At 38.2% G+C, this 19,064-nt stretch overlaps 1 protein-coding gene across 1 annotated transcript in view; it reads right to left on the bottom strand.

Moving 5' to 3' along the window:
* Positions 1-6,301: 6,301 nt before the first annotated feature.
* Positions 6,302-19,064, bottom strand: part of PRKCE (protein kinase C epsilon) — a 284,066-nt gene continuing 271,303 nt past the window's right edge. Inside the window, exon 15 of the mRNA XM_063390814.1 lies at positions 6,302-9,571. Coding sequence (XP_063246884.1) covers positions 9,425-9,571 — 147 coding nt within the window. The 3' untranslated portion in view covers positions 6,302-9,424. The remainder of the gene's footprint in view (positions 9,572-19,064) is intronic.

Below are 19,064 nucleotides of genomic sequence, written 5' to 3'. Positions count from 1 at the left end.
ATTTTATGCTAGAACAATCCACCTCCACTTTTTTTTGGAGAAAACCCCACTGTGCTATCTGCCCTACATTTTTATCACATAGGCTGTGAAGCTTGGGTTTTTCTGCAATGTTTCAAAAACATTGTACTGGATTAAAAACTGATGCCCTTCTCTTGAAAAAGCTGAATGCAAAAGCCCCACGAACATACTTTTGGAAAGGAGATGGTGGCAGAGTTCTAATCCTCATGGAATAGAACATGTGGTCTATTCTCTATGGGCATAACAAAGTTTGGGGTTTTATTTAGCTGTGCCTCCAGTATAGGACAAACTGTGTATGAACACCCTGGATGAGCTTTAAAGCAGACCACTCTTTACTCCTGGCAATGTAATCAGCAGCCAGGCTGAGTTCTCAGCTGATTGCCAACTCCCTCCCTCAGCTGCCAGGTTGATGCCTGAACATGAAGCTGCACTGCTGAGGTAAAGGGACCCATGCTAGTTATTTTAAAAGTAGCTTGCACTTCACATCCTTGAAGCACAATCATCCACTTTGAATTCTTACTGTTCCCTCCTACGTTTAGCTCCTACACAAAATTCACATTTCCTCCTCCATCACCTTTCAGCAATCTTCTCTTTGATCACTGGACAGCTCTCCAGATCCAAGGCCAGTATTCATTTTGGACTGCTTCTGTGATTTCTGTCTTTCCCATTCTCACCTACTTGCTTCTCCATCCTCCTGCTGCCACTAAAACATCCATCCTGTTGTCCCCTCAGCTTTCTGAACTCCTCCGATGCCTCCCTGTTTCAGGGCAGAGGCAGCTCTGGTGGTGTGTGTGTCACCCCGGCGCGGCAGGGCCGCCTGCGCTGCCCCGAGAGCGCTAACGCGGAGCTCACGCTCAGCAGCCGGGCCTGCTCTGCACATTCCCACCGGGAGCTCCGCAGGGGCGGCTGTTTTCCCAGCTGCTGGGCAGGAGGTGGCCCCAGCGGTTTCCCCACAATCAGCAGTGCATCTCAAGGTCTTGCATTCTTCCACTTCCAGATTCTTTCGCTAAGGGAAGCATGTTTATTGCTAAGTAAAATTTTGCCTTCGTAATGTATAGTTTCCAGCAGAATTCCTGGAATCTGCTGTTTACAAGCAGGGTCAGAGGTTACAGAAATACTTTCAGTTTGCATGAGTAATATACCAGAAGGTTTTTGCCCATGCATAGTGTCTAAACTACATGACAACTGCATTTTTATTAGTGTTGATAACCTCGCTGGCTCTGAAATCTACTTGTTCAGCTGTGGGGGTGGTTCAAATTATTTCCAGACAGCTTAGTAAATTAAAATTAATACTCTCCACTCCTCTTCATCACCCAGACTCTTCTTCCAATACAGGCAGGAATATTAACAAGAACAAAAACATCAGTAAAACTCTCACATTGGAAGTCTTGCAGCTGGAGACCATCTCTCAGTTTATCAACCAAATACACAATGGCAGCAATACGACCCAGTGCAAAATCTCCTGCAGTGTGCTGCTTTTATCACTAAGCAAGCAAATTGGAAGAAGGATAATGTCACTGAGCTGAGCCTCTTGGCAGCTCACCACTTGGTGCAGGCCTCCTATAAGGCTAGTGGCTGGGGTGTATTAAGAAGATGTTGTATGTAAGTTGACTTCTTCTGGAGAAAGGAGATTCTGTCTGATGGTGTTAAAACCTGATGGTTTAATGTTGCTTTTGTAGCCCTTCACCTTGTCAGAATATTGGTTTTCTGCACAGCTTTCCATTTCCTCTCCTACCAAAGTCGGTACCTGTGCAGTGCCCGCCCGAGGCAGCCCTGGTGACGTGCAGTGGGATGTGTGGTCACAGCAACCTTGTGTCCACCGAGTGAGATGACAGTGCAGTCAACAAGAGGAACTCACTGCAACGTGCACCTTGGATCAGCACTTCTTGGCCGTATTTGGTAGAGTGAACACACCCATGAGTTTAGCAGGCTCTCTCTATGAGCAGAGAGAGCTGTCTCTATGCTTTCAATGGGCACACACATCATGTATTTCAGAGTGCCTAAACACAGAGTTTCATGATGACAGCAGCTTAAAAAGTTGCCCCTATATTTGAAATTGGAGAAGTGTGGTATAAACTCTGCTCTAGAACACCAGTTTACCAGCGAGACAACTCAAGGAGGATGGATCTAGGGATTACTCAGGGGTGCAGGTCAGCAGCTAGAGGGTGGTGTTTGAGGGATTTCATACAACCCTGTACTCCAGCATCATAAACCAGGAACAGGCCTCAATCCAGCAGAATTCAAGATCTAGATAGTCAAGCTCCTATTCTTTACAGAAGGATAATGAGGATGCAGCTGCAATGCACTAGCAGGCAAGGGGTTATCATATAATTTAATCAAAGAAAAATGTCTCCACATTATTCCAGCAAGCAAAGATTAAAGGTCTTAAGTTTGCTTCTAAACAAGGCAGTGATCCCCGCCCTAACATAAACATTTACCTAAGTGAGATTTGCATAATCTCTTTGACCCTCAATCTCCTCACCTTAATCAACCATATCATTATTTAGAAAAATGTGCCTCCGTGGGCCTGATATCTTTGCCTACTTCCCACTGCTCATTAACCAAAAATCAACAGAAAATGTTTTTCTGATGTACCAAGAATCTGAGTAAATAGCTCCCCTAGAACACAGAGGTTCTTAAAACTTTATTTCCATAAAAGCTTATCCTATTGTATAACAAAACTCCCTCCGTCTCTCTTATGCACAGAATCATAGAGTGGCCTAGGTTGGAAAGTACTTCAAAGACCATTTCATTCCAAATTCCCTGCCATGGGCAGGGGACACCTGCCACTGGACCATGTTGCTCAGGGTCCCATCCAACCTGGCCTTGAAAACTTCCAGGGATGGGGCATCCACAACTTGTCCAAGCAAGCTTTTCCAGTGCCTCCATCCTCATAGTAAAGAATTTCTTCCTAATAGTCAATCTAAACCTTCTCTCTGTTAAGGCCCTTTATCAGCTGCTGTACTTGAGTGGACACCACTGTTGACTGCAAAGAGGAAACAAGGGGAGTCCAAGCAGCCGTGACGCCCGTGACAGGAGACCACCAGCAGGTATGTACCAAAGCACAGTTTTGAAAACACTTTGTGCTTAAAATCACCAGGACAATTAGGGCACTGATGAGCTTCACCCATACTCTCTTCCTAGCACTTCTGCTGACCTTATACTAACATAATAAGAAGCAAATCACCATCATGGCACCTAATTTCAGCTTGCTGATTAGCAAAATGGCCACAATAGTATCTCTCCCTTTGCACAATTTTGACATCTCAAGCTCCAAACCACTTGTGTCAATGAAAACCAGAGGGTTGCTTAGGCAACTATACTCATTTTTTTGCTACGGGAAAGTGCAAATAACAAGTGCATTTCTGACATTTGGACACATTTCTTCATGTTGATGTTCCAGTCTCTTCCTCTCTGGAACAGTCAACATCTGATGACTGAGCAGAGGTGTATTTACTGTCACTCGAGGAGTGACCTATTCGTCAAAAAGGTTTTTAAGGGTACAGCGACATAAGATGACCCAATTAACCTAACAGCTTGTGCAGTCCAAAAAGCAGAACTTCTGTTCCTTACTTTCCTCTCTGTGACACTGATCCTAGATGCATGGCCCCTCTGGGTAACATTTTGTCTTAAGAGGTCTGGAGGAATGACAGTGTCCATCTACACAGACGAGCTTCAGCCCAGCACTGACTCCTGATGTGACTACAAGTTTTATCTTCAAGCTGCTTCCTTCAGTACACAAGACACTAGATCAAACTGGTAGTGTTGAATGGTGATGACAAGTGTATGCAATGCCCAATTCAGTTCTCAATCCAGTGCCCAAATCAGTAATAGACTCCAGGTCAATGACTTTCTTCCTAATTGATTTTTTTCCAAGGATTAAACATCTGTGTACAAACATTAAAGTTCTTTTATGCTTTTCCAAATTTTGGACAGTCTTGCATAATCATTTCACAATATTTATAGTGGCAATTTGGGTTTCAGCTTAGGCTGTTGCTCTTAACTCCTGATTCTACAGCAATGATGAGGTAAAAGGAAAGACAGAGTGGAAACTCTTTTGGTACGTGTATGCACTTCCCCAATGTGCTAAGAAAACCTTTATCTTTTTCCCTTTCACTGTAGCTAACAGGTCAAAAGAAGGGATACTTCAGAACACAGTAGGAGCTTGTATTGATAGAAGGGGAGCAGAGCATGTTCTGTATCTTGATTTTGGAAAACTATTTGTTGCATACAATATAAGCAAGCTGGGAAAGATAGTCTAAACATAGCTACATATAGGGAGTATGAGAACAGCAGGAAAACCATGCTGAGATGGGGATCATCAAAGGTTTACTGCTAAAAGGGAAGGCTGCACCAAAGAGCATTTTGCAACTTGCTAAATTCCTATTTAACATATTTTCATTGTGTCCTGGACAGAAGTAATTTTGATCATGACTGGATGATCAGACAGAAAACATGAGTATTAGATTTACAGCTGAGACTAATCTGGGACAGCCTGTGAAATAATTGAGAACAAACTTGGATTAAAAATAGAAAATGTAAAAATGTAACAGAAAACAAAACAGAACACAGTAGTCATTGTGACAACCCACACTGCATCCACAGCTGAAAAATACGTGTAATTCTACTCCCTGTCTTCAAAAGAGATACAGTAGAACTGGAAAAGATTCAGTGAAAGTTGGTACAGATGACCAAAAATATGGGATGTATCTTTATGAAGGCTTTTGACAGACAGGGCAAGACTTTTCAGTCTGAAAGAGAAATGGCTGAGGGAGGATGTATCAGTGACTTATAAAATTCTGAGTGGCATGAAAAAAGGTGCAAATGGCAAAAAACAGCAAAAAATTATTTATCCTCTTTCAAATAAAGACCCAGGCAGCATAAAATGCACTTATATTTGGGTCAGAATAAACAAATAGAGGTGATTTTTAACATAATTGTAATTTGAGCTCTGTAGCTCTTTCCCACAGAATGTTTTGCATGTCAGAAGTTGAGGTTGTTCAAAACTGATTATCAAAAGTAATCAAAAGAAAGTTTCATATTGATTTTATCACGTCACTGACTTGACTACCAGGAGGCTAAAAATCTTTTTGATTATAAAATGATCTGACAGCCCCTGTCTCTGGAAGGCCACAGAAGCAGACAGAGACGTCCTGCTGACCCTCTTCCTGAATATTTAGTGCTATATTTACAGCATGGATAGCCAATGAGACTGCAACTCAAAAGACTGTTGTATTCCCAAATTCTGCAGTCCATCAGAAAGGATAAATATTGTTCTTAATAGACATCAGTTTTTCAGCACTGCAAGAAAACATCATATGAATTGATCTGTTTGGAGACCAGAGATGCTTATTGTTTGTGAGATGAAGTTAAGCCTTCATATGCTTCTAAGGCTGCAATACAAAGCCAGAAAATCCAAGTTACATGGTTGTTTAACTGGTAAAATCTGTGTGGCAATGATTACAGTAATGCTGTCAACACACAGGAACTAGAATGCTCCTAGGCACCAAAAACATTCAGCAACTTTGAGAAGACTCAGCATAAAGAAAAAAAGTGCAGGTATATGCAAAAGCTGCAATTTGAACAGAAAACACAACCAAAAAATTTAATTTCTCTTAAATCTAGTTAGTATATCTACTACTTAGGTATACTAACTGGAGATTGTTATCAGGATTTACTGCCAGAGTAAATCAGCTGATAGCTGACCTACTGAAGTTAAGAATTTCAGACCATGGAACTGGAAAATATTTAAAGTGCAAATTGAAATATGATGAAATAATATTTCAGTCAATGTCATATTGACATATTAAGTTAAATAAATAATTTAATAAGCTCTTAACTGAATTTATGCATACAATTAATCCCTCTATTAATTTAGTCCAATGAGACACCAAAGCACTACAATGTGTTTGTACTCAAAGTGCCCTACTGAAATAAGTTTTAACAATGCTGCTAAGCAGAATACTATGATCAGTCAGAACTCAGTGACCATGATGTAGCCAGTAAGCAGAAAAAATATGTAAACTCACCTGCATGGTGTTTTTGAGGTAAATGTTGTAGTACCCAAGAAAAACAGTGATCACACACTGTTACCTGTGTTTTTCTTGCAGTGCTTAGTGCTTCACAGGTGAGGCTCTTGTTAGCAAATCCTTCCTTTGTAAAATGTCCACACCTAAAAGACAAGCTCACGAAATTTTGTACAAGACATAACAGGAAAAATATTCATCCTTCATTTTTCTTTCCTCCTCATTAGGAAATACTCAGGAAAACTTTGGGGAAAAAATAAGATTTAACATCATTGTATTTATTAGGTTCCAAAACAATACACATTCACATCCTTTTGAATACAGTACATTTGGCACAGTAATAATGTTTACGATGAAATAACACTAATGAGTGGCAAGAGATTCAAATTACATCCATAAGAAAAAAATTCTGTACAAATAAATCCTCACAATAAAAAAAAAAAACAACCCTAACCCCCCAACTGAATACATTTTATATTTAGCCAGAACTATTCTGCACATAATTTAAAAAGAGGTAACTTTTAAGCCTTTTTGGAGATAATTATTTTTCACCCTATGGAGAAAAATGTATTTCCATTTTTAAAGTCTGCTTGGGAAGAAAGCCAAGAAACAATGTATTCTTTATAATTATTATTATTCATAACATTTTTTGGCATTTTGCACTCATTTTACAAAGAAGGAACAGAAAAGATTCTACAGAACAGGCAGAAATGTAACAGAATGTCCTTTTTTAAGAGTTATCTTTAAAAAATGTTCAAGGTAACAGACAGACCTTCTGATGTAAACCCAAAGCAGAGAGGATCTAACTATTTATACTGAAGAAATATCTGCCCATGCAATAGCTTCTCTCTCCTTCACTTTTCTCTTAGCATCCTACCCAGCACAGCAGGCGCTGAGGCCTCCTGACATATCAACATTTGCTAATTATCTTCACTTTAGAAAGGGGAATACAGACTACATAGCTTGTGCACAATAGCTTTATGGGATGCTTTTATTCCTTCAGAAGAAATGCTCAGAGTTGTGTGTAAAGGCCCCTTGTTGGACAAACAGTAGTGCACGATCCCATAACTTGCCTTCCTAGCAGTCTACTCACCCATGGAAAAGAACGCCTTAGCATTGTCATCAGTTCTTGCCTGGATGTCAAAAGCTAACCGTGATGAGAAATAAACAGAGCCAGTGGCGAGACACAAACTGATGGGCAGCTCTACAATATATTTCTAAGAGAGAAAGAAATTTAAACATTGAGATGATGCAATCGTTAAGATGTTTCTGTGCTGGTACTCAGCTCCAGAAGCTAGTCTTTTCCCAGTACAAAAGATTACTGAAGATAAATTAAATTAAACTAAAGGCTTGATCCTTATTACACTTGTAGGCCAGACAACACATTAATTGATATATCATAATATTTAATATTTTGAAATAATCATAAGAATATATATAATAATTACACCTGAGTTTTAAAAACAAAACAAAATGGAACTGAATGGTGTCATCAGTAACAGGCTATGAGCAGCCAGACACAAAACTGACACAAACTTAACTCATCTGCTTGAGACCGAGATTATCTCTTAAAGCCAATGATTCACACTTTGTCCACCACGATTTGTAACATTCCTTTCTCTTTCCGAGCTCTATCATGTCATAATAGAGTTGAAGAGAACTATACAAGAGATTTAGTATAGCTTAATATATGTCTACATCTTTTATAACAAAAACCTCATCTTTCTGACAGTAACTTGAACCAATACACATACAAGAGTATTGCACATGGACATTATTATAATTATTCTTTCATAGACTAACATTTTAATAGTATGCCTGAACATGCAGCAGTTGATACCTCTATATTCAATGAATTCCACAGGCCTTGCAGCAAACACTATATACAAAATCTCACCTGTACAAAAGGCAAAAAAGCTTCTTTAGTGCCACTTTGCCAATCACAAGTATATATATTTTTGTGCAGCTGGAAATCCATGTGCAACAATTAAAATGGATTCCAATGACCGCTCACTCAGTCCAGTAAAATATATAATAAAATGACCTCAGCGATACATGTACACACACACAGGAAAAAAATAAAAAAGAAAAAAAAAGAAAAAAAAAAGAAAAAAAAAAAGAAAAAAAGAAAAAATCAAAACCAAAACCAAATCACAGGGTACTCCTGGAAATATAAGTACATAACACTGTTAGCGTATCTACAGGAGGTAACTTCACATTAGTAATATTGTCCACATGAGTTACCATTTCAATTCATACACAAAAAAAAATCAATTTACAACTTTCAATAATGTCAGTTTGTGAATGTTTGATCTTCAGTTTTTTAACACATCTCCACACAATGCATGTGTAGCCTTATTTTGTGTCTTCTAAAAGCAGGTTTCTCTTTAGATTTTTAAACATAAAACCCAACAAACACAGTAGTATTATGGTTTTGTAAAAGTGTGCAAAAGTAACACACTGCTGAGAAAATAAATATAAATAAGAAATTATTTACCAACTTAGCTACTATGGAAAAGGTGAATTTATAATGTTTATAATTAATTTTTAATGTAAAATTAACTGTAAACATTTGCAAGCCTGCCGTCACATTAATGGTTCATTGAAAAGGATATTAAATTTGGTAACATGGATAGTACACCAAATTGTCTGAAAACCAGTAAAATGGCTATACATAGCTGAGTTAAAGTCTGTAGGCTTTTTATTCTTTAGCCCTTTAATGTCTATCCATGTAGCATTTGTTTCTTGCTTTAAATAAAATTTCAGGTATCTTTTTGTCTCTTATTCCTAAGAGCTTCCTGTATATGATATGAGGAAGTTGACTGAAAGCCTTAATTGATGTGCTTCTTTTTCTGGATAACTTCATAGTTTGTACCTCTCCACAATAAATTAATAACTGAAGATTACACCTCCATGAAGGCAGACTTTGCTTTCCAAAGGGCATCTGAGTACAGATCTCACCATAACCATCACTGCAGAAGAAACAGTTCTCACCATCTTAGCTTAATTACATATGATGATTACAGAACGTGGTCTGCTAAATTGCTTTCAATAGCATAGCTTCATTTTCTATGGAAAAGATGCATTTTTGTCCTCTGGGAATTCCTATTCTTAGGAATAAAAGAAAAGTTGGAAATATACGGCAGTGTGTTACATCCACAATTTCTGATACAAAATTATTTTGCATTGCTTTGTGAGACAGAAATTAAGAGTGCTTTCAGGTCAGAAGACTAAAGAAAACAAAACAATAAATATATACTTTAACTTGGGATATGGGCTCAGGGTAAAAGAAGTAGTTCTTGATCTACTGAGTCTCAGTAATTTGATGATCTCTTCAGAATCACTTCTTGTAGCATCATTCATCCGTCACCCTAATGTTGTTATGGCAGTAGCTCTTCTCCAAAATAAGAGAACCCTTTAAATTCTTCTTGATTGATTTGTTTTATAATTGTCTCATCCACTAGTGTTAATACTGGTTCTTCTCGTGTAAAGTCTTGATCAAAGTTATTTACATCCCTTTTGGTTTTCTGAGAAGAAAAATATGAAAAAGGTGAATGGTATAATAAAATAAAAGGTGCTCTCCCTCCTCTCCAACCCACCCTCAAAGGCTGAATTTTCTGGAATGATTGAAATAAAAGAGGAGCTACTTCACACAAATAATAACAGACATATGAGAGAAGCTACAGGAGCAAGAAATATAAATGAGTTTAGGAGAGGCCACAGAAGCAGCACTATAAATGAGGTCCCAGAGACTCAGGGTCTCTGACTGGCGAAGGAATAGCAGTATGATGATAAAGCAGGAAGCTGAGATCAGGACTAGTTTTGAAAAGGCTTTGGCATAGTATGTGGTATACGGCTACTTCCTCTTGGATTTGAACATAATCATGTCTCATTTCAGAGTCACAGAGTGAACTGATTTCAATGAATTCCCCCAAACACAACCCAGTGTTTCAAATCTAAGTTAACCATTTCCTTATATCACTACAAGTGATATAGGCTACACTCACGTTTAAACATCTGAGGTAAAGCTTCCAACAGCTCCCAGTCCAAACCCCTTGAGCTCAACATTGGCAACTCAGATTTCCTAATGCAGCCATATGTAATTGGGAGCACCATGCAAAATGTGAAATCCCATCTCCAGAGAAATCCACCTCAGAACTCTTCTTTATTTCAATGGCATCAGGATTTTCCCACTCAAGTCTAATGCACCTCACTCCTTCAGCAAAGCTGGGCCAACAAAGTGCAGCTGTGAACGTTCTGGAACAAGAGGCATTAAGAGATACAGCCTTGGGAGGCTGATTTGCTGTCCTCATGACACTCACAACACTGACTATGTGACCACTTACTTGAAAAAAACACTAGGCTACAGCAGAAAAGGTTCTCCATGGTAATTCCTTTGAACCTGCAGTGTTCACATTTTCCATGTTAGCAGCACATTTCAGGCATGTGCAGGTTCAAGGAATTGGAACAAACATTTTTCTTTATGTTCTTTTCTCTTTGTGTCATGGAAACTAGTAAATACCTGGGGATCTTTAATGGAGGCACACTGACACATTGAAATGAGCTTTGTGTTCCTCCTGCCAATGTCTCAGATTAAATGATACTAGAAATAGGACAGCTATTTGACTTTCAAAGTAAAATGATAAAATGACAAAGTCATACATCATAAAGTACATTAATATATTCCAAATGAGATGCACACCACCTTTCAATGTAGGTAAATCTTTCTATAACATATATATAATATATAAATGTCTTTTATTCATCAGTTCTACTGAGACACTAAAGAGTTTTCTTTCTCCCAGTTGTAAAATAGTCACAGAAACTTTCACCTATACTGTTTGCAAGAACTTCATAGATATAGGGAAATATAATATATAGGGTCTGTAAACATAGATATAGGTTCTATGTAGATGCAAGAGACTGTCACTTGTAAACCAAATACTTTCTAAGTGCAGACAAACAAAAATCCACAACCTCTATCTACAGAATTCCATTAAAAGGAAAGGGATATGGACTTAACAAACGTATATATATATATTTATATTGTTTACATTTGAAATATTTACTTAGTACATAAAGACCTGAAATGTATGTGACTTAGGTTACTCTGAATTGCATAGGAAGCACGAGGGACATGGCTTTGGACTTTATGAGGTTTTTTCCAAGTAATTTGGGAAAAACCTGCAAAATAAGAATGAAATTCCATCTCAATTTTAAAAGCATTACATTGCAACTATGTCTACATTCTCCTTGTTCTCCATGTCCTACTGTGGTATTTTTACACACTCACACAATTGATTTGCCACAGAAACACTCATTAAAGCAGAAAAAGGTAAAAAGTAGAATTCAAATTCAGGACTGTAGTTATAAGCAAAAGAAATGTGGCTACCCTCACACTTTTAGCACTAGCTATCAAGGGCAAATAAGCTCTCAAGTAGCTGAAAACAAATAGAATATATATTGTTTTCAGGTTTTCATATTGAACATATTTGTGAAAAGTATTATTTCCTTGCTTAGGTTATAAGAGTAAAATGACAAATTCCTCAAAGCCTATCGGGGCAATTAATTCTCCACAGCTACTCGTTCCAGAAATCACTAAGTCTTGTGAAGGTGTTAGACCGTCAAAAAAAGAGCACAGAAAAGTATATCTAAAAAAGGGTTCCACCAACATTGGTGTACATAAATTCTATTGCTAAAAATAATTGTGCTGCCAGTAGGGAATCCCAAACACCTCTGAAACAACAACTAAAGGTATTTGCTTAGATTTAAAAGCATACTGTGTCTTAAAATACGACTTCTAGACCAAAGGAGGAAAGAGAAGCTTTTACTTTCTATGATTTATAAACAATTCCACGTCGTTTTGGCAGCATAGATGTAAAATCACCCAACTTATTAACAGGACAAGCATGGAGCAATCTATGATTGCAGGAATATGCTACCAGGTCTCTAACGAACAAATTGATGAATTGAGATTAACAAATCACAGGACACGAAAAGGATTAAGCCAAGGTAGTGCTCATAACAAGTGCTTCTTTTCAATATAAAGATGTATTTGAGAAGCCCTCCTTAGCAACTTAGGCACTTTCTTCCTGGAGCTATGACTATTTTGCAAGGCTCCATTTGCTAGGACAAAACAGGTCTGGCCACATTTCTGCTACTATTGCTATTTTAGTGTACTTGCACTGTGAATACTCTGTGGACCAAGAGCAGGAACCAACACACAGTTGCATCATGAGGGCTCAGGATGAAGGTATGAAAGACTGTGCCTGTCTCCTAGCAGAGAAACAGAAAAGAAGGAAGATCTGCAAGGTAAGGAGAATACATGAAAGAAACAGAGTGCAGCTATTATCTGACTTTGAACATTAAAAAAATCATGAAGATAAAAGGAAAAATGTTTAGTTTGATTGCTAAATGCATAATTTAAAATGCAGTAATTAAATGGGTGGGATTCTGTTTATTTAGCCTGCAGCTTCTAAGACTCTGGGACACATTATTTTAAACTTTTCAAACTTTTTCCCAGGTAAGATTTTTCAGTTTCAGATGACTGAGGAAACTAGAGTACTAGGAAAGAACACCCAAAATTACAGCTGTCTTGCCAAACACACAGAAATTTCATTAGGTTTCAGATGCTCCTTTTTGATCTAGACTACCCAAACATCTTGTCCTCAGCTACACGAGAGCAGGGGCACAGCAGCTACCCAAGAGCTTCTGACAGTAGGTGTCAAATTCCACACTGCACTGACAATGACCAAAAATGACACAATTCCAATCACAAAAATCACACAATCTCATCACAAGGATGGCTGCTCCACCAGCAGAAAATCTCCAGTTCTGAGAAGGAATAGTGACTACCTCTCGTGCAGGACACGTGTTGGCCACTTGATCTTTTGTTTTTCCCAGAAGTGCAAAAGTTTCAGAGGTCTCCTGTCTGAGCAGTGACTGTGTGACTTAGGAGACATGATCTGATCAGACATAACACTTGAACTAATAATCCCATATGGCTACTACCCATCAAGGATGATAATTTTTAAGTCAAAATCACGTTTTGTTCTATTTAAAGAGATAAAGATATCAGAAACGATAAAAACCCATCTCTTCATGAAACACCATTTAATCAGCTTTTGTAGCTGGTCTGTACAATTTTGGACAAAGTGCTATTAGGTTTTTTTGAGTCAAAATGCCTTTTTTTTTTTTTCAGATTTCTTCACATTTATATTAAAAGATGCTGTTAATAAACACACACGAAACAGTGGTTTTCTGAATTGTTTTTGTTTTCACTGTCATTTCAATAAAACATTAAATTTCTACCTGTAGTTACAAACTCAAGCTTAAGAAAACCCCACTAAAATCTGCTTATTAAGCTTTCCAGTGTTGAGGATTACCAACCTGGTCTGTCAGCGATTATTAAATGACTTTATATGAATTTCAGCAATGAAAAAAGAAATTTAAGTTGATGTTCTTATCACTGAAAATACACTCAGAAAGTTAAAACTTGCCATTCCTTCCATTAATTACGTGGACCAAATTTGAATGATGGGAGCCTTTGGTATTGAAAAGCCACAGAAATCCTTGCAAGAAGACACCTGAGAAAGGATGTTCCAAACCAGGGAACTCAGCAAAGCTTGGACAACTCATCAGATGTGTCATGAGGCCAAGAGGCTCCGTGGACTCTCTTCTTCCTAATAAACACTAAATTAGTTCTCCAGTTTGGAGACATTAAGAAGTCTCTCTCTTTAGTCTGTTACTTATTTTCATTTAATTTGCAGAAAGTCACTGAAGCCCTTTCAAGTCCATTGAAAGCTCAACAGCTCCCATAACTGTGCTGGCACAGTCCAGCAGCTTCAAAGGCTACTCGGAGAAGGTGAAAAACAGATGGAGGTGCTGGCTAGGAAACAATACTGCCACAAAAGACTGGGCTTTGTGTTTTAGTCTAATTGTCCTACAAATTCTTTTGGTGTGCGGCTCCAGAGGCACAGGGCAGCAGGAATGAGACATACGGCAAGAGTCACAAGATACATACGTATTACATGATATCACTTAATTTTATCCAGAATTTTGCTTCAGTAAGTAATAAGTGATTCCCATGTTTGACACAGTATCATCAAGAAGAAATTCTTCCATCAGGATGCTAAGAGCTCAAACATTTTGTATGTACCTCATAGCTGATAAGATTTTCCGATTATATTTATCAAGACAAATGGAAACTCAGGCATCAAACCAGTTGATTTGAAGCACAAGGTTATATGGCTAACCTCACATGTCACTGTCCTCTCATTCACCTCTCCTTACTATGATAACAAAAACCAAAGCACAGACAGAGATCGCTTTGCACACTGATTGGATCTCTTTTCACAAAGTTTTAATAGTTTCTAAATATTTGAGACCAACTATAATGAGCACTCACTTTTGCACATAACGCATACTATTTATAAATAAATTCAGTATGAATATTTTAAAGGAAATGGGCTAAGAAGCACAACATTTCAGGTCTGTCTTTCAGTTTATCCTCAGGATGCCTCTTCACAGTATTTGCATGTCCTGAGAATCTGCATCAGTATTAGAAGTATTTCCTAGCTTGTCCGATTTCAGAAGATAAGAAATACATGTTATCAAAATAACTTTATAAGTTTGTTTTTTTTTTTCCACCAGGTTAATTGCTCTATTTGCACATGGAAAAGTAACAACACGTTTGTCATGAGCTGTAATATATTCAGCTGAAGCTTATGATGATAAGAAGGCTTTTGAATCCAAGTAGCTTTTGTAAGTATACCAAAGTTCATTATTTTCAAGCAGAAGGTGAGATTTTATTCTCCTAGATTATGCTTTCATTAGAGGTAAAGGACACCAGATTAAGTGAAAGTAGTGGGAAACATCCCCACTGAATAAAGATGTTAATAGATAGTGAAACAGTATTTGAAAAGCACGTCAACCTACGCAGTCCATATTTTAATCTGTTATGGAAGTACCAAATTCACAAAATGATGGATTTTAAAAGGGATCATTTGTGATACACTAAACTGAAACCACGTTTACATATAAATGGTATTCCCTTTCTTAGGAATGTGAAATGGGTCAACTAGGAAGGAGGAATAACCTAAACAATTAGGGGCATAAACATTTAATGACTCCAAGGCCAGAATGCTAGCCTTTGTATTTCACTTTTACACAGACTTCCTCAAAAACGGAGCTTCCCACAACCACCACCACCAAACAAACAGCAAGGAAAACAAAAACAAAGCTCTGTGGGTTTCCTGACATCCAGCCCGTGTTCGCAGTCTGGGCAATGAACCTCTCCCAGCAGTCACTGTGTATCTGTTGTCCTCTATGGCCCTACTTGGGTATACTCCTCACCATGAGCACACAGCACTAAAGTGATACACAGCAAAATGCTACAGATATAGCCAACCTTTGTTCATAGCCTGACTGCTCCACCACAACAGTTATCTCTGTGCAGAACATGGATGGAGATGGATTTCACAGGAGCTTTATGGGAGCTCAGCACCAGCTTTCCATCTGTGGTTAGTCCTTTGCTCTCAAAATCCATCCTGTTCATCTTCTCAGGGCTTGCTTCCATCAAGACTCAATTATGACATGGAGCTATTGCACATTAGCTATGCTATGGTAGAATATAGGCATTTTTTGAAGTGAAAAAATTTCAGGGAAATTCTGGATTCCTACACCACATCTTCCTCTCATGGTAGGCTTCTTTGAGAGATCTAACCTCATGAGAAATAATTTTATATTTCTTCTTGGGGAGAGGAAGAAACACAAGAAGAGAAAGTAATGGAACTATCATATGAAAACACACTTCACCTGCACAATGTGAATCCTATTGCAAACCTTATGATCTGCTCTGCAGTGCAGATTTCCTATGTGCGGCTCTCTAATTCACATTATACTGGCAAGCTTCCACTGATATCCTCAGCTGCTCTAAGGTCATGATCAGCCATGTCACCTCCCCTCTTACATCCTGGCACACATCCAAGATCAGCCCATTTTCACTTGTGTTCTCCTGAAACTGCATTTCTACCACTGTTCTAGCACCGTGACAGGAATCAGCGCTGGTGCATCTGTGACAATGTGCTGAACCACCTGCTGGTGAGTCCTCAAATATGTGTGTAGAAGCCTTTTGGTCTTCCTGATCCCTCATACTTTAGCACAAAGGACTATCCAGACAATGGAGATGACTTGCTAAGAGGAGGGTAAAGTGAGGCAAGTTGGTAAATCTAGGGCATGTATTGCTAGAACTTCAGTGGCTTCCAGGAGACATCCACAAATCACTGAAAAGGTTATCCAAATATAGATTAACTGTGCACTAAGGCATTTGACCAGATATACTCTGTAAAAGATCAATAGATTTACTTTACTTTCCATTCTTTAAGCAATCATAAAGACAAGGAATAAATTAAGGAGAGTGTGATGTTAATAAATCGATGAATGATGTAAAGAAATAATTTAAGATACTCTGTGTGTCCCGAAGAAATCCTGACTGACTGACTTTCCTATGTTTTATTTTGCCTACAGTCACCTACACATTTATTTACAGGAAAGTGCCACATTATGGAAACCTTCCTGATGATGACATGAAATTATGTAGTAGTATCTTGTGAGTCTGAGCCCTCCTCTTTCAAGGAGCCTTGACATGTACATTGTGATGCTGGACGCAAAGAAACATCACAGCTTGAAAGGTAATAGCAACACGTACAGTGGGAGCAAAATTCCAAGACTCAGTTAAACACTAAAATAATTTGCATTACAGGCCATGGAGTAGGAATGCTACACCATTTTTGACAAGACTACCCACATTTCTGGAAACTCGTGCTCTTTGATGCTCTAGCTAATTAGTTTGACATGGATGCATATGACAGGCTTTCATACAGCAAAATGGTACAGCAGGTCTTACCTTAGACAAATGGACAAAGCTACTCAATGATGGTTGACTGCTAAGACTACTGAATGGTTAGAGATTATATTTTTAAGTGCAATGGTTATTTTTAAGTCTTTGCAAAGACAGAGTAAAATACAGATGTGTGTGACTTTAGAAAGCAGCTGAGGATGCTGCCTTTAAAAAAAAAACAAACGAATGCACATACAAATATTAGGCTAAATAAAGAGGCGTTGCAGTACTATGCATGAATGCTTACTTCTTCTGCATCTCAATACATTTTCTTTCCACCTTTCTTCCAGACTCCATAACTGCTTTTTTTGGAACAGATTTGTTCAAAGACCACAGTATGATGTAGCAGAGTTTGTAGTGACATGTCTTTAATTCTTGGTTTTGCTACTGATGTGCTTTGAGCTTGAGTAATTTTCTCTTCATCATTCATCTAGTTTTCTTCCTATTTTTGTTCTCCTATAGGTGGGCTGTGACCTCTCTGTCATTGTCTACAATCTCCTGACTGTCTTTCACTTATGGGGCTTTTTGCACAGTGGGAACCCATCTTGCTGGGAATTTGGGCTGCTAGTGCAGATGTGATGGCACAAACTCTATCTCCCTTTCTTCTCATTCTTGTCAAATATAAGCACAGTCTTCTAAAGAGCCACGGGCTTCAAATACTTATTTTCCATACTCCGGAATTAAGCCAAGAGAAGTGTTGTTCTATAGGTCCTTCACAAATGTGAATATGGCATGCAAGGAACAAAATCTGTGCTTAAGGTTTTTTGTAAATGTTTAGACTGAGTGTTCCTCTCATGCCATGGGATTTAAGCATATGACTTCTGGAGGATGCTGTTGAGAGGACCAGTACAAGGTCTGTGCCTCCACAGTAACAAAATCCTTTATACCAGCACAGCAGCATAACAAGAGGAAAGCAGCAGCTAATGAAGTGCCAGGATTCCTTACCTTGAAAGGTGTCTTCCCTGTCCTGCTACTGCAGTTAAGTAGCTACACATCAGCTGCTTCAGTCCTCCATCTGCCTAGTAGTGCCATATGTCAAAGGAACTCAGTTTTGCACTAGTAGGCTGAGCTGTGAACACACACTGACAATTTTTTTGCTGTCCATTTTGGGTGAACACCCTAGTAAAACCTAATGCTTGCATTAGCATAGTATTGCTAGTACAGAAAGTTCTGCATCAGAAATAAACTCAAAGTTCTTTTTATACTCAATGTTTACTGGACTCCAGCTGGGATGGGACTAGTCAGAAAAGGCCAGCCTTCAAAGAGTCTTGATATTTTTTTGATAAATTTCACCTTCTGATGAAGAGCCAGATGCTACTGCTTTTTAATCACCTGGTGTTTTTCCACTGGCTTTTACTGACATCAGAAACAGGCCCAATCCAGGAATATTATATATTATCTACATTAATATAAAAATAAAATATTTCTGTGTGAATTCTTGGGAATATACATATGAATGCAAGTGAACACAATAAGATTATTTCACTTGATGGTTTAAATAACTTTATGGAAATTGCACTGGAGATTAAATCTGTCAGAAAGTGAAAAAGAGTTTGTGTTTATCTGGAGAAGACCAAAAGGAAAGCAGGTACACTCTGGTTGCTTATCACTCTATCCCAATGGGCACCACTTAACAATGTACACTTAACAGATGGACTTAATTATCCAATATGTAAATATTTTAGTGCTATAAAGCCAGGACTTAACAAAACCAAACAAATACTGATGGATCCCCAGAACAGAATCAAAAGAAACATAATAAAAGTTGTTTAACTTATAAATATTTGGGAACCTGCAGTGCTGGGAAGTAGCTTTCAAACTTCTGTAATTCTAGTGTTATGGTAATCACATCTAAAAACAGCTGCTGGAAGATAATAAAAAAATCCCCCAAATCAGACTAACTGAATGAGAAATTCTAGGAAAACAAAACCTTGTACATTCAAAAAAACCAATCCCTTAAAAATACCAGCTCACTGACTTCTGATTTCTCTAAGCTGTACACAGGCTCCTCAAAAGCTATATACTTACAACTTGGGCAAACCTAGAGGTTGCACAAATTGCCAAGATAGCTGAAGCTTTGAAAAAAAACCCAGGTCCTTTACTTTGTTGAGGGAAGAGGC

Source organism: Prinia subflava, chromosome 2 (genome assembly GCF_021018805.1).
Source record: "Prinia subflava isolate CZ2003 ecotype Zambia chromosome 2, Cam_Psub_1.2, whole genome shotgun sequence".
In the NCBI taxonomy this organism is placed as follows: Eukaryota; Metazoa; Chordata; class Aves; order Passeriformes; family Cisticolidae; genus Prinia; species Prinia subflava.
Note: the sequence above shows the minus strand (reverse complement) of the source record. Positions and strands in the feature narration are given on the sequence as shown.